Genomic DNA, 21196 nt, shown 5'->3' on the forward strand with positions numbered 1-21196 from the left:
GGAATACAGCACATATTTTATCAATATAAATATCTGGTACTTTATTTTGCTCCTCACACACAAGGTTTAAAGGATTGAGAAGCACAATTTTAGCTTATGGAGAAGGAGAGGAAACTATCTTCAAATGAAAAGATTCTAGGGACTTCCCTGGTGGTGCAGTGGCTAAGACTCCATACTCCCAATGCAGGGGGCCCGGGTTCGATCCCTGGTCAGGGAACTAGATCCCACATGCATGCCACAACTAAGAGTTTGTATGCCACAACTGAGGAGCCCATATGCTGCAAGTAAGGAGCTGGCCAGCCATAACTAAGGAGCCCACAAGCCACAACTAAGGAGCCCGTCTGCCACAACTAAGACCCACACAACCAAATAAAGAAAGAAAGATTCAATGAGAACAGTACTGGTTTGGGAATCCTACAAAATTTCTATTCACTAAAATAATTCGGCAAATATAATGTGTCCCTGGACTCTTAAGTAATGGGAATTTATTTTTCCATTCTAATACTTACATCATTGCTGGCATTCTTAAGCTGGTTAAGCAGATAGTCAATTATATCACCACCATGATTGGCATGAATGAGACCTAGTGCATAGAGACCTCCACCTTCCTGATAGGCTGATCCTGGAGAGGTGTCCTTGGGAAGATATGTTGCCATTAACTGTAATGCTTCCTTCTCATGACCCTGTAAATTTGAGCCACCACAAAGGTGTCAGTAAAAGAAAGTTAGAGAAAAGAAGATGTAACATTTTCTATGATTATTGCTTTTTCTCCAGAGTGAAGGGGGAAGTGGGGCTCTCTCCTAAGCAACTTTATCACTCACATAAGAAGACAGCCTTTATATGACCCAGTCACACCCTGGTTAGAAACAAATGCTGCAATTCCCATCCCCTCCTTGTTTTATAACAGTTCCCCAAATTCATCTTAGACAATGCAAATAACTTATTTCAATTCATTTTGAGAAACGTCTTAGCTAGTCTTCACAGGAAAAAGATTTCCACTTTTTATAAAAAAAAACAAACACACATTTCTTCTTTACTTTATCCTTCCCTGTATGAGGACTGATCCAATTTAACAAAATGTACCTGTCAATGAATTATAGTAAACTTTAGTTTTTTTCTGAACTCCAGGAAAATTGCTTCTGTTCTGATGCCTGCTCACAGTGATCGGTATATATTACCTTATGAATTACACCCAAACTGGCCGTGGCTGTAAATTTTGCCCAGTTAGTGGCTCTGGCTAACCATTCCAAGTTATCTCTGTAAGAAAAGGAAATTCAGCAACACTACTGAAATGAATTCCATAAAGCTTTTTATAACGCTAACGTCAAAGCATTAAAATGTTCACCTTGAACTGTTACAAATCATTTTACTTTATGGATCTCAAGTTACTGATGATTCCATTTTACCTCCTAAGTTGTTCTTAATATTTTGAAGACTTTTTAAAAATGCATGACATGTAATTCCACTATGAACAAAAGCAAAACTGTATCAAATTTCTAAGCTTAATGTATTTCATTCAAAAAACTATATTCAAGGCAACTAATAAAGAAAATTAATTTTACCTCAAAACAAGTAGGCATATGCAATTAAAAAAATTTATAAAATAGAAAAGTAGAATTTAAAATTCAGGACTGTCAGGCAGGGAAAGTTCCCCACATCCATGTGACAATGTCAACAGAGTCTCTGTCAAAGACAATTTTAAACCAAAGTGGGAACCTACAAGTATATTTACCTAAGAAACTGGTCACTGGTAGTCCCACAGTGCATAAAAGAGTTTGCTATAACAGTTGCTGTGTGACACACAGAGTTCCTTACTGCATCCTACAAAAACAAATTCAGATTTTTAATATTAGCAAAGTATTCATACAAACGCAAGCTTGCATGTGAACACACAGTAAGAGGCCCTGTTTTGTGGTGAAAACATGAATAAACTGAACTGGTATTTAACATACGAATCTTGGATATTTCTTTTATAAACACTAAATAGCTAGCTTATAAAAAATAAGCAAGTCAAACAAAGTTTTATTTGTGGTCTTAATTGAGGTCAGTAGTAGATTTTAGGTAGGAATTTACGCAGCAGATTTTCTAATTTTGGGTTTCTGAATAGTTTGCCATTTCTCTTCAGTATCTAGCTCAAGGTCTCCAAAGTATTGGGGTAACCTGAGGAGCAATGCTGCACCTCTTCTGGCACTGTAACTCTGGCAATCACCAAAGTTGTTGTGTTTATTTTTAATGAGACTGCGTTATAAAGATAAACATCAGAAAATTGCCATAAATGCAAATTATATTATTCTTTTTGCCATCTGTAAAAATTATTTTGAAAGTCTGGAGAAGCATGATTACATATGCCTCAATCAAACAACTGCTTAGTAATGGAATAGCATATGACAATAAAAAATGAATAAATGACTTTGGGAAAGGATACTGGGTAAATAACACAGGCAAGGCAGGAAGATTTTTTGTACCATGTATCTTTTTATATAAAAACATTTTTTGAACCAGATGAATAGATAATCTGTTCAAAAATTAATAATTGTTACGATCAGTATCTCAACAAAGGTTACAATATCAAGGTAAGAACCCCTATTCTCAAGGAGTTTGCAGTTCAGTGGGAAAAACAAACACACAAATAACCTGTATTAATGTTCTGATTGTGGTATTTGTCCAAATGCCACATGTATACATTCAAATAAAAGCTAACTTTAAAAAGTGGGACTGAAAAAAAAAAAAAAGCCACTAAACTTCCCAATGAGAGACTAGCACAAAAAACAGGAGCTCAATCAATATTAATTCCCTTTCTTCTTCAACAAGATCAAGCATTTCTCCCATGGTTATTTTTTTTTAAATACTTATTTCCTTGATCAGGAATAAAATGCAACAAATTATTCAATAGGAAATAAATATAAGTACTTATTAAAGAAAAAAATAAATATAAGAAAAAGGTCTCCATTACAGATGAATTTCCTACCTTTGTGTTTTTTAGAATCATGAGATCTGTGTTATTGTTTCGTATTAAAAACTGCAGATGTAACTCAATAGCCATTTCACCACTTAGAATTTTAATCATTTTCAAAGTCTGGTCCTTGGGCTCTGGACTCTGCCAAACAAACAAGAATGAAAATTATTGTATTACTGAAATACAGTAAGCTAACTTTATTTTAACAGCCCTAAACCAGTGAAATTCACAGTCATACACACAACAAAACCCGTATTTTAACAGTAGGATCTAGAAAACTCATGTATCATTTATTTGAGAGAAAGAGTAATTTATTTCTTTATTAGATGCCATTGAGATATGATACCAGCTTGATGGAAGAATGCTATTCATTCCAAACTCGCTTCCAATATAAAATATTTTAATATTAAAAAAAACTGTAAAAGAGTAACTAATTACTGGTGATATGCAAGGGGAACTATTTTATACACAGCCAACTTATAGTTTAGGTGAGAAACTCCCTCCTCCAAATTGAGAAAAAGCACCTTTAACCAACACATATATATGATCTCATGAACTACCAAGCCATCAACACAACTCTCCAACCATGTGAAAGAAGAGTTGAAATTTATACACCTGATAACCAGAAACCAAAAATCCTGATGGAGGAAACAGTTACATCCAACAGACCACTGCTCTAATCCTTGCCCCACTCTTCCACACACCATGAATACTAAAGATAAAGACAACTAAACTACCCCCTCCCCCTCTATGATAAGTTGCCATTTATTTGTTAGAAGCCATACTTTTTTTCTCACTCTGTGACAGGTAATTCAGAGTTATTCTGGACAGAGTTCATTCTTTGATAAGGATCTGAGGATTTGATTTCTTCTAAGTCAAGTGCTTTCTGGGATTGATCTTTTTTCTTTTTTGGCCGTGCTGTGTGGCTTGTGGGATCTTAGTTCCCTCACCAAGGACTGAACCCAGGCCTGTCAGCAGTGAAAGCGCCGAGTCCTAACCACTGGACCACCAGGGAATTCCCTGGGATGAATCTTTAAAATTTTACTTTTTATAGAAAATCCATTTTTATAAAATAACTTTGGTATCAAACTTAATAATAAACCTCCATAAAAGCAGGTATGAAACACTTTTAAATAATTTACAGTATAGTGTGGAAATATTTGTTTAAATGGCAACCTCAACTTCAAAAAGCACACTTACCGCTTCTGGTGTCTTTCCTACAAGTACACTACCTGTCTTTTCTTCTGTTTCCATTGAGTCACTAAAAAGAAGAGAACCAATAGTTACTAATGTGATAAATATTTTCTGAATAGTATGTGTGGGTGGCTTTTTTTTTTCTTTTAATCAAATTGAAGGTCTGAACCATGTCCAAATTAAATATTTTGCAAGGAAAAAACAGTTAATTACTTCTTAAGTACTGCCATTAGGAAACAAAAAAGATTGTAAAATAAGATGGAGGCAACCCAGTTACTGAATTTCCACCAAATAAATTCATAAAAACACACAAAGCAACTAACTAGGTTAGCAAAATATATGGACAACAAAACCAGGTGACAAAGTATCTCCCAGATTCCCAAAACACGGTCAGGTGAAGATACACCACCACGAGCCACAAAGACCAGTCTGAAGCAAAGCAGCTGGAGCCTCAACAACTCTTAAACGAACCAGCCGACACCCTCTTCTAGGTCAAAGCACTACACTGAGGAGAAAATGCTGGGCACAGAATCCAAATTAAGACGGCAGAAATGAGGGAAAAAGAAGGCTGAAATAAAAGTGAGAAAGGAAACAGAGCCAGGAGATCTCAGAACCTAAGACACCGTTTTGTTTAAAACTCCACAAACACAATAAAAGAGGAAGTTCTAGAGAACAGGGAAATTAGAAAAACTATCCTAAACAAGCCTCCTTTGTAAATATTTAGGAAAACTAATTTCAGTAAAGATAAACCACAAAAAAGGATCAAAGTAAAATCCCATTCACCATTATAAGAAAAAATTATTTGAAAAGAGGTCAAAGATATGAAGAAAACTTTTACAAGATATAAAAGAATATTATATATCAGAAATGAAATAATATAACTAGGGAAAAACTGGGAATGGAAGAAGAAGGATAATTACTTCAGAAATTAAGATCAACTCAGAAAGAACATGAAAGCAAATAAACACAACACAAAAGGAGAGGGTAAGGAGAAAGAAAATTTTAAAATCAAAAAGAAATAAATTAAATGCTATTACCCCATGATTAGGAACAAAGGAAGAATGTTTGGATTTCCTAACCAATGCAGAAAAAAATAAGGGGGGAAAAGATATGAAAGTTATAAAGGAAGAAGTAAAATTGTCTCTGTTCACAGATGACATGATTCCTATGTAGAAAATTCTATAAAGGGATCTATAAAAAAAATTTACTAGACCTAATAAGTGACTAAAGCAAGGTTGTGGGATTCAACATTAATATAGAAAAATCAATTGTAATTCTACATATTAGCAACAAACAATTGGAAATTGAAATTTAAACGTACCACTTACAGCAGCATTGAAAGACCTAATATACTTAGGAATAAATCTAGGGAAAAATGTACAAAACTCCTGTACTAAAATCTACAAAAACACTGTTGAGAGAAATGAAAGAAAACCTAAATAAATGAAGATTACAAGATTACTGACTTACAGTAATTTTTATTAGTTCTAATAAAAGCGTTAAAAAAGCTGAGAATGGGGACTTCCCTAGTGGTCCAGTGGTTAAGAATCCGCCTGCCAATGCAGGGGACAGGGGTTCGAGCCCTGGTCCGGGAAGATCCCACATGCTGCGGAGCAACTAAGGCCGTGTGCCACAACTACTGAGCCTGTGCTCTAGAGCCCGTGAGCCACAACTACTGAGCCCACGTGCCTACAGCCCATGCTCCGCAACAAGAGGAAGCACTGCAGTGAGAAGCCCCTGCTGGCTGCAACTAGAGAAAGCCCGGGCACAGCAACGAAGACCCAACACAACCAAAAATAATAAAAATAAAGAAATTTAAAAAAGAAGAAAAAAAGGACTAAAGGACTAGTGAGAGGAAACATCCTTGTTTAAAAAAAAAAAAAAAAAAAGCTGAGAATGTTTCTAACTGTACAAATATCTAACCCAAATGCCTAAAATCTAGCCCAACCTACCCCATCCGAGATTTTTTTTTTAATTTATTTATTTTTGACTGCGTTGCGTCTTTGTTGCCGTGTGCGGGCTTCCTCTAGCTGCGGCGAGCAGGGGCCACTCCTCGCTGTGGTGCGCGCGCTTCTCACTGTGGCGGCCTCTCCCGTTGCGGAGCAGGGGCTGTAGGCGCAACGGGCTTCAGTAGTTGCGGCTCGCGGGCTCTAGAGTGCAGGCTCAGTAGTTGTGGCGCACAAGCTCAGTTGCTCCGCGGCATGTGGGATATTCCCAGACCAGGGCTCGTACCCCTGTTCCCTGCATTGGGAGGTGGATTCCTAACCACTGCACCACCAGGGAAGCCCTGAGATTTTTAATTTACTTGATTAGATAGCACACATGCTGTCTGGCAGGCACCCTCCCCATCAGACAACCACTTCCGCTTCCTTCCAGAAGGGTCCATTTCTTTGGTTTTCCTTAATGTATGCAGCAGAGTGCAAAACAGAGCAATAGCTTTAGTAAGAGGCTAATCTATGAAAGCTAATGGTGAAATTTATTCTTAGATTATGTTGTCTATAAATATCTATTCTCAAAATGAAATAAAGATTGTTGAATTCGTTCTGATACAGAAAAAGATACTTATACCTGTCTTTCTCTGATCCTGGAACAGTACCCGTATTGGTGGATCCAGGCACAGAAGCAATAGGGGTGCCAACAGTTCGAAGATTCTGGATTACAGATGACAAAAACTGCTGGCTAGCGCTTTCATACAAATCAAAACAAATCTGATAAGCCATCAGGAGGTTGTCTTCCTTTACCAATTTTTCTAAGATATCACTCACGGCCTGAGGATCATCTAAGAAAATTAAGCACTGAAATGCAGATAAAGAACAATTACATAATAATTGAAAACTTTGTCTACAAGATACTTAGAGAGTGATAGTCAACAAATATAAGTAAAGGCAAACTGGGGCAGACTATCTAGTCTAGCATTCTAGTTCTGATCCTGGCACCAAAGTTTTCCTGAAAATGGAATCTGCCTTCCATAAGAAAATCCACACAACTTATATTCACAGCTCCTAACACTGTGCCTGGCAATTAGCAATATTCAATAACCGGTTGGTGAATGAATCTTGGCTTCTTTAAATCTTATCCATAAATCGCTATCAAGTGCTCTGTAACTTATTTTCTGCTTTACCATAAATTGTAGGAGTCGTTCATTCATTTAACACATTGTATTGTGCTGGGCCAGGACAAGAGGCACATTTTAAAATGACCGTTTTGAAGCATTTCGCTTACTACTCTTAGGATTTGCCACATGTTTTAACAAAAACCACCCAATAAATTTAGGATTTTTCTTTTAAGAATTCAATTAAAATTTTCTTGTTCCCTTAAGCAGCAAATAACTCAATTTCAAAATGAACACATTAACCAAAGTTATTATAAATTAAGTATAGGAAATTATGGAAACAAAATAAATGACCAATACCAGGAGACTGGTTAAGAAAGGCAAAGTATATCCACTGAATGACTACTGCACAATCAAGAAAGAGTTTGTACAAGAATTTGTGAAACATTAAAACATGAAAAAACGTTAAATTGAAGGAAATATATAATTGATACTGTTTGCTTCCAGGGAAGGGAAATTGGGAGCCAAAGGAAAGAAGTGTCAAGAAGACTTTTTACTGTATATCCTTTGATTCTTCATGAATTTTGAATCATGTGAATGTAATATTATCTGTTCAAAAATGTATTTTAAAAATGTAAAATAAATTAAAAAAAATTTTTACAGGGACAAGGAATAAAATAGCTAAAAGAAATAAAATTACTTCTGAGGAATAAAACTGCAATACACAGAGGAAGAAGGCAGAGGACTACTGTTTTTCATGTAAGTTTTAAAAACTATTTTAAAAACTATTTAGAAGCAAACAAAACTCCAGAAACCTATACAGAGAAAAGTGAAAGGAAATATACTAAAATGTTACGTAGACTTCAGGTGATATAAAGGTGGATATTTTTCTTCCAGCTTTTTCTGTGTTTCACACTTGGTTTAAAAAGCATCAAAAACTATATATAAAACAGATAAGCAACAAGGATTTACTGTACAGCACAGAGAACTATATTCAGTATCTTGTAATACCCTATAACGGAAAATAATTTGGAAAAAAAATAAAAACCTGAATCACTTTGCTGTACATCTAAAACTAACATAATATTGTAAATCAACTATACTCAATTTTTAAAAAAAGCATTCAAAAAAAGGATGTATTAATCTAAATTTTAAATATGTATAGAGGATAGAAACACATATTGAGAACACATTATAATGAAAAAATAATAAACCAAAGGTGTGATAAAATGCTGTGCTCTAAGCAGAATACAAAAATTTGTCAATAAAACACAATCTAGCCATTGAAAAGAATGAGGTAGCTCCACATGTGCTAGTAGGTGGAAGAAAAACATTTATGAATCTTTTAATTGGGAAAAGGCCAATGGAAAGGGAAAGATACACTTTTCATCTTATATATTTTCTATACTGTCTTAATTTTTTTTAAAGTGTGCAAGCAAGTCCATACATGAAAAGAGATAAAGAAAATATACCCAAAGGTCTTGGCTGGTGTTCGGGGAATGAAACCAAAGATAATTTTTACAGCTGAAATTCTTTTTAGAATGACATAACATAGGTACCGTTTTTATCTTTTCTTCTACCTTTTTTTTTTTTAACCTCATTTTCAAAAATTTCCTTAAATGCTTGGATTATTTTCAAAATGAAAAAAAGAATACATAGAAATAACACATTATAACAAAACAGCTTTTTAGTTTTGAGAGATTGTTTCTTATCAGTAAAATGGAATATAAACGCATAAAGTATCTTCACAAAGCTGTTGTAAAGATCAATTGAGATACATGTATGAAATTACAGTGATGTGATGTTATATAATGTAATGTAGTGAGGCACGGCCCAGCAGTACAGTGTAAAGTAATGCAATGTTATTACCTGACAAACATTGATGAAATCAGGTTTCTCCAAGTTCATGTAGATTTTAACTAGAACTCTCAGTACTTTATTCCGAAACTGTTTATTCTGCATTAAAGACATGCAGAGCTTGAGGCTATAAGCCAGCATTCCTGGGACATCATTCTGAAAAAGATAATTTGAAGAGACATGATTATCTGGTTACTGAAGCATGTTTATTTAGAAATCAAATTATTTTAATCGATAGTCTTTAGCCATTCTAGGCAGCTAAAGATTTATTTGCTACTTAAACAATAAAACTTAAAATTTTTAACCATTTTAGATGAAAATCTTAAAAGAAAATTACCTATTTCCCTGTCTTCATGAAAAAAAAAATAGGTGAAAACAATTAAATATTTAGTGATCATCCAGGATCATGACTATATGACCATAGTATACTATAACTGTGGTGGTGCTGTTAATTATTATAAAATGATCTATACAGCTGTACATATACCAAGTGGCTATGCTTTTCAATTGTGTCTGCCTCTAGTCTTGCTAATCCTCATGACTTACCGCCTATACTCACTGGCCAGGAACACAATGTGATAGAACTATTCTCCAGCTCTGAGTGACTCAAGCTTTGAGTGCTGTCACATCTAGCTGGTGCCCTCCTGAGGAAATTTTGACTCCAGATTATTTATTTATTTAGTTATTTTATAAATTTATTTTATTTATTTATTTTTGGCTGCGTTGGGTCTTCACTGTTGCATGCGGGCTTTCTCCAGTTGCGGCGAGCGGGGGCTGTTCTTCGTTGCGGCATGCGGGCTTCTCACTGCAGTGGCTTCTCTTGTTGTGGAGCACGGGCTCTAGGTGCATGGGCTTCAGTAGTTGTGGCACACGGGCTTAGTTGCTCCGCAGCATGTGGGATCTTCCCGGACGAGGGCTCAAACCCATGTCCCCAGCATTGGCAGGCGGGTTCTTAACCACTGTGCCACCAGGGAAGCCCCTCCAGATTATTTATGTTTACCTGTGGTTCTTCAAAGCATACCCAATATTTGAGATACTAACCTATAAAAGTCCTTCAGCATAAATAAGCATGCTGAAGAGCTACAGGAGTACTTCTCAAAAAGCCAGTTGAGAAATTAAAAATTCACAAAATTCACTAATTCGAAAAGATATACACACCCCAATAGCAGTGTTATTTACAATAGCCAAGATATGGAAGCAACTTAAGTGTCCATCAACAGATGAATGGATAAAGATGTGGGGTGTCACACACACACAAATGTATATACACAATGGAATACTACTCAGCCACACAAAAGAATGAAATTTTGCCATTTGCAGCAACATGGATGGACTTGGAGGGCATTATGCTAAGTGAAATAAGTCAGACAGAGAAAGACAAATACTGCATGATATCACTTATATGTGGAATCTGAAAAATACAACAAACTAGTGAATAAAACAAAAAATAAAAGCAGACTCACAGATAGAACAAACTAGTAGTTATCAGTGGGGACAGGGAAGGGGGAAGGGAGCAGGGGATAAAAAAGTGTTATTATAGGATTATATGAAATCGTGTGTGAAACTTGTGAAAACTGTAAAGTACTATAAAATTTAAAGATAGCTTTGTTCAATGATTAAAAAAAATTTTTTTTTAAAAAGCAAGTTGTGATCTATCAGCGTATACATGATGAAATCAACTTAATGGGACTAGCATTTTTTAAAAAATGAAATACAATTTTAAAATATCAGGATTACATCATAAGTAGAAAAAGTAGATATTATTTCATCCTAAGTTACATCTATATGTATATGTGCACTGGGATGTAAAGTAATACACATTTCTTACTCTGCTTTATTCTTTAAAAATTTATCACCCCTTTACCTTATAGGGAATAAGGCTTCACTGCCTATTCTTCCAGTGGATTATTCCATTTGGGCAGGAACTTTGTTGGTCTTGTTTGCCACTGTATCTCCAATGTCTAGAACAGTGTCTGACACATAATACGCACTCAAAAAATATTTGTTGAATGAATAAAAACAAATATTTTATTTCTATTCACCTGAAGACAAGGGGAAACTACAACTGCACAAAAATCAAACAGAGCAAAATAAGGGCCGTTCTATGACACTGGGTCATTCATTCATTTACTCATTTAAACAAATCTTACCACTGCTGCTAAACACTGCCTTAGGCTTTGGGGACCCAGTGGTGAAAGTACCTATCCTTAAGGAGGTTATAATGTGGTGGACCTAGCTGGACCTAAGGGTTGAGGAGGGTATGCCTGGCAGGGATTGACAGAAGGATCTGTAAACAAATGACAGTTGAGCTGAACTGTGAATCTTGAACAGGAATACAGCAGGTAAAGAAAGAAAAGGAAAAAGATGTTTTTGGCAGGGGCAATACTTTTGGCAAGGGGAATGGGGTATGGTACATCTAGCAGAAGAGACAAGGTCAAAATGGCTGGAGTGCAAAGAGCTAGCTTGTGGAGAAGGATACGTAGTGAGGCAGGCAAAGTGGGCATGCAGATCAATGTCCATTTAACTCAGTCTTGCACCTCTCTGACCACTTTGGTTGGTAACTTACAACTGTCGTAATTATTTCAAAACACCCCCAAACCAGGAATGTAGCTTATAGTTTTAACCATGATAAATGCATTACAATAGTAGTTTACCAATATAGTCTCCTTAAAAAGGGCAGGGTAATTAAGACAACTTCCCCATGCAAGACCTCAAAGGAATAAATGTGGTAAGATAAAAGCAACTATTTGACAAACACAAAACACAGCCAAGGTTCATTTATAAACATAAATATAAATATAAAATACTTATATTTTATATTTTATAAATATAAAAATAAAATTTTTCTCAAAAGAGCACCTTATTATATCTAAATTAGATTTTCTTTTCACTACCCATGCAATTTTCAGTTTTAATTATTTGCTCTGCTGATTCTTCATCAATAGCAATCTCTAAAATTCCATCATCTACCTACCGACTCAAGTATAGTCTTCTCAAAGACGTCCAGTCTTCGTGTCTCCAGAGCAATGCCGATAGCTTGCTTATACTTGTGATCATCTAGACATCGTTGAAACATTTTATTCACAATGCCTTCCAATCTCTGGTCAATTGGTTTTTTTTCTCCTTCAGGCAAATCTGCATTTTCCACACATTGTTTGGTGTAGTGATCAATGCACTTTGCTATAGAGAAAATAAAATAACTCTGATCAGCTGGTAAATTGGGCTATACTACTAGAAAGGACAATGCCTACATTTATAATCATAAAAAAAACTTATGGGATGACTATGGAGTAATGAGCAAATTTCAGATTTTTTAAATGTTGTAAGTTATACCTTCAAGTTAATATTGTTCCCTCCATAACAGTTACACTGCAGGGCTACACACTAATTCCAGTAAGCTGACATTATTTAAAACATTTCTAGGACTTCCCTTGTGGCGCAGTGGTTAAGAATCCGCCTGCCAATGCAGGGGACACGGGTTCGAGCTCTGGTCCGGAAAGATCCCACATGGCGCGGAGCAACTAAGCCCGTGCACCACAACTACTGAGACTGCGCACCTAGAGCCTGTGCTCTGCAACAAGAGAAGCCACTGCAATGAGAAGCCCGCGCACCGCAACGAAGACCCAACGCAGCCACAAAATAAATAAATAAATTAAAAAAAAAATTTCTATCTTGTTACTGTTTATTATTCAAAATTATGTTATTCAACTTGACTAAACTGCTTATTTTACAGAGTTGGCTACAAATAGCTGCTGTTTTCACTCTCAAAAACAAACACTTGCCATGACTGAGGATATTAACAAAAACCCTATTGTAGCAATTATCACATGGCAATAAATTACACTTCTTCACATTAATGAAACTATTAGATCCTTGACAGTAGAGAGTCTATGACCTGAAATGTGCCACAGGTTCTAAAGGCAATCCCAAGATTTCCAAAAACCTTTCCGGCAATCAGCTAAAATATTCACTGTCTCAATGTGAGGTAGGTTGAACCTATTCACACGTACTTCCCCTTCTCCCCCAAACAGGGAGTCTGAAAATTCATGCAGTGGTGCATGTGCATAATTTGGCTTTCCCATTTCACGATGATTTGGGTGAATGGGGAGGAAGAGGCAACATACTGAAGGGTATCATGTTTACAACTTACACTACTTTACAATCATACCTTAAACTTTTTAGGAGCAACCAAGAAAGGAAATTTCCCTAAACCTTCTTCCACCTTCTTAAGGAAAACAGCCACTCAAGCTGAATGACATATATAGCAGTTATCCTCTCTATAACTCACTGGCCTGTCACCCTCCCTTTCAAAGAGAAAGGTACAAGGAAAAGATTAATTAGTTGCCAACTATAGCCCCAGGAAACAGAAATGATTTGAACTAGGATAAAGAACTGCTGGTCTACTAGATGGCCCATGTTAATGGGTCTATATTTTGGGGGAAGCAGAGGACTTTTATAAATTGGAATATACCACATTCAGGGTCCATCCAGGTAGAATTAGGCAGGTTCAGGTACAGTTAGTAAGAACTAAGTGGCACTCACAAAGCAGACCTTAAACAATTTTGGTTGCAGAAAATCTTCACCAGGCCCTAATATGAGCTTTTTGAACCAAATGCAGTTGTGAGGAAACATTACCCCTACCTCATCAGAAAGGAATCTCAGATTTATAACATTTGGGGAGCTTTCCTTAGTTAATAACTGAGGGAGAAAAATGTTACCTCCCAGGTTTCAAATGAGACTTGTGCTCTCACTTACCAGGTTTATGTCATAACTGTATTCCAGAACCGAGCCTCATTCCTAGCTGAAGTCTTATTACAACTGGGAGAAGATTGAAAATTCTAGCCTTGAATTTTCTGAGTGTACTGTTTATGACATTCATTAAGATCCTAGGAAGGCTTTCCTAAATTCTATTTTATATATCCTCTCACAAATCTCGCTGACATTTAAAAAAATCCATTCTAAGAGTCTCAAGAAAACTAGAAGGGTGAACCCCATTTCCACACAAAGAAAAGCAAACAGAACTGGTCTACCAGTCAACAACCACCTTCTACAAGCTAAGACTAAGATGATACATAGGAAGGCATCTACCACCTCATAACCTCTTATAGACCAGCTGTCCTGATTAAAAGCATCATTTGTAAAATGTTAACATTGCAAGCACTTGCAGATCACCACTGGAAAAAATTATCAACATTCATCAAAAAAAAATCCTTCAAATAAGAGAAAAGAGATAAATGCACTTAACTCACCATTTCTAACTTAATGTAGGGAAAGTGCTCTGGTTTCAAATGATACGGTCTATTCTTTAAAATCATCTGTTCTTCCCACAGGATTCACAGATGAAAACTCCAATTCAGTGAGTTCCCAACAACAATAAACTTACTTGCAACATTCTCACACCATCATGGCAAAAAAATTTTAAATGTGAACACAAAATCTTACTTCAAACTTCAGGGACATTTGAAAAGTACCTCTCTGGACTGCCTTGTGCAGCATTTCCCAATTTCTGAAAGAGAATACCAATTTTCTCCTTTTAAGGGTTCAGGTGAATAATGCAGATGTCCTCTTAATCAGCAATTCAAAAAACTATACTAAACACACTTGACAGAGAACACACTCTTGGGCTCTCTGTAACTATGATCTAAAGCTTGATAGTCAAAAAGACACATCTGAAGGGTATGCAATCCCTTCTTTCATCTATTAGAACAGGAGTTTTCAAACATTTTTAAAGCTACAAAAGCTTTGAACAAACTCTTACAGAGCTGGTTCAACTTACAAGATAGAGAATCCCGAACCTTACCTGTGTGCTACCCTCTCACTTCAAAAACACAGAAGCAAATAAAAAAACAATGGTTACTAGTAGAAACAGTATGGATTTCGTAGTAAGTAAGCCTGGGTTTTAAATTCTGACCCTCCTATTTAATAGCCATGTGTCTTTATCATCTTGAAACCCAAGTTTTCTCATTTGTAAAACAAGGCTAGCTCCTTCTTCACAGGGCAGCTGTGGAATAAACTATGCTATGAAGAACGACCAGTACAGTGCCTAGTACAATGGAAACACTCAATAATGATTTCCTGTGTTAGAAACAACTCTATAAATTACTATCATTTAATTTCTGTTATTCACAACAATCAGATTTAATTTTTTCATGTAACAGTATGCTCATCGGAAAAGAGATAAACATAATCACTGAGATAACTATCTTTGTGTTAAGTTGGCTGTTTCTGAATAATTTCTTAGATTCATTCTTAAAATATTTTGTGAGTAGAGTGTCTTCATTTTTACTGTTATTCATGTTACTGTTCATTACAACAAAAAATAACAAAGCACAGAATTCTAAGGCAGATCTAAAAACTCAGCCTGCATAAAATTACTGTAGGAAGATTATGAACTTTCAATTTAGATGAAATGTGGCAACCTCAAAAATTCAGGGAAAAAAATGCTATATGTACTAGAGCAAGAAAGAAGCCAACAAGATAAAGCCTTACTAGATGGAAGATAATTACCTATAATAGTCTCCACATATTCAGAGTTATCATTGACATTGAAGAGGTCACCTGCTCCAAGTGCATAATTCAGAGACTCCTCAAAAGCCCCCAGGTGATAAAATACTTTAGATGCCACTAAGGCTGCAAACTGTCGACTCCGGAAACCTTCATCTTCATACAAAACTTCTCTGAAAGAAATTAGGAAGTATAGGCCTAGTTCAAACTGTGGTTCTCCTTAAAAATTCCAAATCTAAATACTCAAGTCGCAATTTAGTGGCAGCAAATTTCTAAATGAATTAATAAGCCACAGACCCACATCCACAGATAATTAAGGTTGATCTACTTTATTCCAATTTATAGAAATAAAGTAAATTCTTACATTTTGTCTACAGACTCAGAAATTTCTGCCCAGAAGTCATTGACAACTGCATTCAATTTGTGTAGTGCAAATTCCTGTAGAAGATAAAACCAAAATTCGATTTTGAGACAGACTTACCATTATACTTCCTTTAAAAAAAGTTTCCAACAAATCAGTGGCCAAATTCTAAGTCATATTTACTAAATGACAAATACAAAAGTTTACCAACTGACTTATATTTTCCATTGGGCTTACACACTTCCTTTCTGTTTTCAATCATAAAACATAATGTCATTCCTTATCATACTGAACATTTTTCTTCTTTGACAGTATGTATAAGATTGACTCTAGGCTGCTGGTTTGGATATAAATGAATTCAGGTGCCTAGAGCCAACCAAAGTATATTCCAAATTTTCGTCAAATGAAAATAGTTTTAAAATATGTGATACAGAAGTAACTTTTTGTGATTTCCGTTGATAAGAAAACTGGTGTGTGGGGGGGTGGTTTCCAGGTGCCACACTTAGATTTATTTGCCTCAGCTTTGTTAAAACTCTAGGGAAAACCACTGCTGTTGCCAAAATACTGTCCTGTCCTCGGGCTAGATTTCACTGACTAGGTATAGACTAAGTAGGACGGCTATTTTAAATGGAAGAAGATATACAGATATCACTAAATTCAAAGAGCTTCGAAGTACTCATATTAAGCCCAGTTAATTTTTATTTGACTCATACCTTAAGCTGTGGTTCTTCTTCATCCAGAAGAGAAATTATTCCAGCTATAAGACAAAAGGTATATGATTATGAAATATATATCTTAAGATAAACTAACACTTAGTCAACAATATATTAGAGTTGGAAAAAAAGTATTTTTTGAGGGGTGACTTCACTAGAGGAATCATTATTTTTCTTTAAAACTGAAAAGGTTTATATTTCAAATTTTAAGGATTAACTATGTTATCAAACCCTCATAATACCATATATATCACATTATTTGCCTAATTCAACAGTTTTCAAAGCATGGTTCCTGGATCACTTAGCATTAGCATTACCTGGGAACTTGTTAAAAATAAAAATTCTTGGCCCCATCACAGATCTACTGAATTAGAAATTGTGGGGATGGGGTCCAGTAATGGAGCCATAAGCCTTCCTTGTAATACGGATATTCATTACAGTTTGACAATCACTGGCCGAATTTACTGACCAAAACGAGAAATTTTCCTACACAATTTTTGAATAAAATTATTCACACAAAATAAACCAAGAGTTATAAAATTATTTACAAAAGCAGGAGTACTTAGTCATCAACTCACAGAATAAAATAATTCGATTATTTCAAGATGCCTATATTAAGGCACCTCTGTTGTATCACAAGTAACCTAGAAGGCTCTGCTAAATGGTGAGCAATCTCACTTGTTCTGACTTCAATTACTGAAGCACAGCATTCCCCACGTGACCCTGAGGTGATTAGCACTAACACTGGAGAGTAAAGGAAATAACTGTCCTCTCCAAAAAAATGCACCCTGAAGTACAGTCATATAGCAAAGGGATTATTAGAAAAAAAGATGTGGGAGATTACCGTCCTTGGACCATGAAGGAAACTAAACTGTCTCTCAGATATGTTTTCCATGTAGGTCTTAAAATCATTCCGGAACACTGAGTTGAAACTGTGAGCTGATACAAAAAGTGTCAAGGCAACTTTCCTTAGGAGATGTAGCTAGCCATTTCTAACTGGTAAGTGTAGGTTCGCCAAATAGCTTCGTCTTTAGAGAGCCATACAGGAAAAGATACAAAATTTAGCAAACAAAACTATGCCATGGTTCTAGCTAGGGCATACTACTGTTCAAAAAGCATGAAAGCAGATAAAAGGAACTTCTTGGTACTCTAGGTTGGTATAACAAACCCAGAACAGACAGGTTGAATTGACAGCATGAAGAGAAGACAGATTAAAGAATGCAATCAGGGGAGGGGAGGGGGATTGTGAACTAGTGACATGGAAGAGCTGATAGACAAGAGTACCTTAAATGTGGAACAGATCATAAATGGCAGAATGCTTTATCAAAATACTAAAAATGCTACCCATTCCCTTACCGTCAATCAACAGTATGTCTGAACTGCTTTTACCAAAAGAGGTGATGGATTTCTGTACACTCTCCTGTTTGGTTTCACTTATGACTAATGTGTTATATGGTTGTCCTGGCTTAGAAATGCAGCCATTGTCCATGGAACACAACTAAATCAAATACCTACACTCCATACACAAATATTTCTCATCTTAAAAACAACAGAACTCTCCTTTAGACGGGGGACGAGGTGCACCTGGGGAATGGGGAAGGTTTCAGGATGCTAAAACATCTCTTATGCCATAATATGAAGTCAGCAGATATTACCTAAAGTTGCTCTATCGATTTACAGCATTATTTTAAATAGCATATTATTTATAAATATAAAGGTATGCTCCAGAAGACACAGCTTAAAAGTTGAAAACAGTTGCCTCAAGGAATAAGAAAGGGAAAAGAGGAGTGGGAGACTATTGTTTTAAAGCTTTTATGCATAATTTTCCTTTATTATGTTAAAAAAAATTTATTCTCATGTCTCCCTCCAGCAACCACCTATCTCTATCTCTCCGCTCCCTTTCACAGCCAAACCTCTTGGAAAAACTTAACAGTACATGTTGACCTCTTATTCACCACTGTGTTCTTAGTGCCCTGCAAGTGCCTAGCCAATAAATGAACAAATAAACTGACTAATCCAAACTAGTACCTGTTAGGTTCCGTTTAGCACCCGGGACAGATCCTAAGCCATAGAAAGCCAAAGGACAGGAAACCAGGTGACAAAAGGTTTGGAGCAGAAGCTAATAAGTAATCCAGTAAATGTAACCAATGACAGTAACGAATACACACTATGCTATCACCACCGAGTCTCAGAGGAAGACCTCAAAAATCATTAGGTTTAAATTCTATTAAATCCCCACCAAGTGTTGTTTCAGCCTCTACTTAAAATACTCTGGTGACTGATTTATTGATTTGATTAGCTAACTGATTTCTTCATTCGAGAAATACTTTTGAACTGTCATCTGCTCGGCAGTTGTTCTAAGAATTATGAAAAGCTTCCCGCCCAAAATCTACCACAGAGAGAAAAACAGTAGTCAGACAAGTAAACAAAGTAATTACAGGACTGTAATGAAGAGAGGGGACAGCTGAGGGGGAGAGATGCAGCATGTTTTAATAGAATGATCAGGAAAGACTAACATTTGAGCGGAAGCTAAAGATTGAGAAGCTAAGGGAAAACTTGAGGAAGAGGAGTTTAGAAAGGGGGAAAAGAATGTGGCAGGGCCTGAGGTAGGGGAGAAAAATTGACATATTCAAGGAACAGATAGGCCAGTATGATTAGGGTATAGTGAGGAAAAAAGTAGTACAAGACAAGCCAGGAATCAGATCATGTAGGCCTATAAGCCTGGATTTTATTATAAGCACAATGGAAACCACTGAAGGATTTTAACCAAAAAAATAATATTATGTGATTAAGGTTTAAAAAAGAATACTCTGACTACAACACGAAGAATGGACTATACGGAGGTAATTGTTGGAAAAACAAAATCTTAAGGCTGTCAAAGCAAGCCAGGCAAGAGATGAAGGTGGTGTGGGCTAAGTAGAGGGATCTGAAAAACAATGAGGCCTACATTTACAAGCAGCAAGAAGTTTAGTGCTAATTTTCTCTTTAGAGAACTCTGACTGGATGGAAAAGCTTTTCCTTACATTGAACTAAAATTCATCTCCCAATCATCTGCACCCACTGGAGACAAAACTCTAATCCCATGTACAGGTGACGGCTCTTCAAGTCTTTAAAAAGAACTATTATGTCTCCCAGGGTCTCCACCAATTTCTTTAAGCAATCCTTATAAAACACATGGTTTGGAGCTCCTTACAAGTTACTGTCCTCTGATTATCAGTTTGTTTATAGCAAAGCACTTGTGGGGCAAGTGTGGAGTAAAACAGGACGAGAAAAAGGTTTGTGAGCAGAGACGAAAAAAGGCACCAAGGCTGAGGACAGCTACGTGCACATCAATCTGCAGCCCGGGGCTTAAAAATCTCCACTTGAAACCTGACTTCTACAGCTTATGCCGCTGCAAACGTCATTCCACGATCTACGCACACAACGGTTAAGTGCAGGAAACCTGCCCCGCACACCCATGAGTTCTTCCTTCAAGGCAGCCTAGTTAGCGTCTAGCCTCAAAACCACAGTTGGATTCTCAGTATAATGTCTGCCTTCAGGATGCTGTCTTCACCGAACACGAAAGTTCTCTGGGTGCTTTAACTAAATATCCTTAGAACAGACCCAGAAACGACCCGCCTCAAGCCTAATTTAATTTCGATTTCCCTCTAAAGAGAAAAGTGCTAAGTCAGGTCGAGAAGTACTTAAGTAGCATGGGCTCCCTTACAGTCCGGCTGCACGGGGGGACCATCCCACCCTAACCACCTGCAAGGAAGGGCTAGGCTCGGACGGCCCCACATGGTCAACCGCCGGAGGAATGGAATTAAGGAAAACCCGTCGGGGTCAGAGAAGGGCCCAGGAAGCCCCTCGTGTCCGGGCATGGGGGTGTGGCTGCGGAGGAAGAACGAGCCGGTCAACCCAGCGCGATTCCCCCGAGCCGGAGGGGGTCGCGGGGCCCCCGGAGACCCCGGGCCACACTACCAGCCCCCGGCACGAGGGGTGAGCCTCGCGCAGTGAGCAGCCGCGCAGGCCGGTGCTCCGCCGGGAGGTGCCCAGTCACCGGCCCTGACTCAGCTAAAAGCCGGCGTGGCGTCTCCTCCCTTTCGGCGCCGGCTGCGATCCCACTCACCGGCTGAAGTGATCATGGCTGCGCCCCGTACTAGCTCGCCCGCTCGCTCACTCGCCGCCCCGGCCGCGCCGTCTATCTGTCAGCTCCCTGCCGCTCGCTCCGCCGCGCCGCCTGGCTCCCCGGGTGCCCGGCTCAGTCACTCGCCTCTTCAGGCCACCGGCTCGCTTCTCACCCAGGACCCCGCCCGCCTCGGGGTTGCCCGCTGTCCCGCCTGCCGCCTGGCACGAATTCTCCCCAGACCTGTGTCTTCCATGCCGCCACTGCCGCCCCGCCTCGCGCGGGAGGGTGCACGGAGAGCTCCATGGTGTTCTCTAATCCTCCTCGAGGTCAGCGCTCCCGCGGGAATGGGAACCCTCGTCCGCACCTGGGATCAGGCTTCAGAATAGCCACCCCTAGAGACAGGACCCCCCCCCCCACCCCCCACCCCGCCCCCACCGTCACCCGCCATTGC

The 21196-nt window shown here is 37.7% G+C and overlaps 1 protein-coding gene across 2 annotated transcripts in view; it reads right to left on the minus strand.

Annotated features, from left to right (window-relative positions):
- The window catches only part of PSMD1 (proteasome 26S subunit, non-ATPase 1), a 102895-nt gene extending 81975 nt beyond the window's left edge, over positions 1–20920 (minus strand). Inside the window, exons 1-12 of one of the 2 annotated variants that reach the window (XM_082396416.1) lie at positions 20746–20920; positions 16638–16681; positions 15928–16001; positions 15567–15736; positions 12034–12239; positions 9072–9215; positions 6719–6945; positions 4157–4217; positions 2969–3097; positions 1733–1821; positions 1179–1257; positions 510–683 (exon numbers count right to left, since the gene is read on the minus strand). In XM_082396416.1, the coding sequence (XP_082252542.1) occupies positions 510–683; positions 1179–1257; positions 1733–1821; positions 2969–3097; positions 4157–4217; positions 6719–6945; positions 9072–9215; positions 12034–12239; positions 15567–15736; positions 15928–16001; positions 16638–16681; positions 20746–20761 (1413 nt within the window). In that variant the 5' untranslated portion in view covers positions 20762–20920. Of the gene's footprint in view, positions 1–509; positions 684–1178; positions 1258–1732; positions 1822–2968; positions 3098–4156; positions 4218–6718; positions 6946–9071; positions 9216–12033; positions 12240–15566; positions 15737–15927; positions 16002–16637; positions 16682–20745 lie in introns of those variants that run through there. The other variant, XM_082396417.1, reaches the window with a different exon arrangement.
- Positions 20921–21196: the final 276 nt, after the last annotated feature.

This window comes from Balaenoptera borealis, assembly GCF_965194805.1.
Source record: "Balaenoptera borealis genome assembly, chromosome: 6".
NCBI lineage: Eukaryota > Metazoa > Chordata > Mammalia > Artiodactyla > Balaenopteridae > Balaenoptera > Balaenoptera borealis.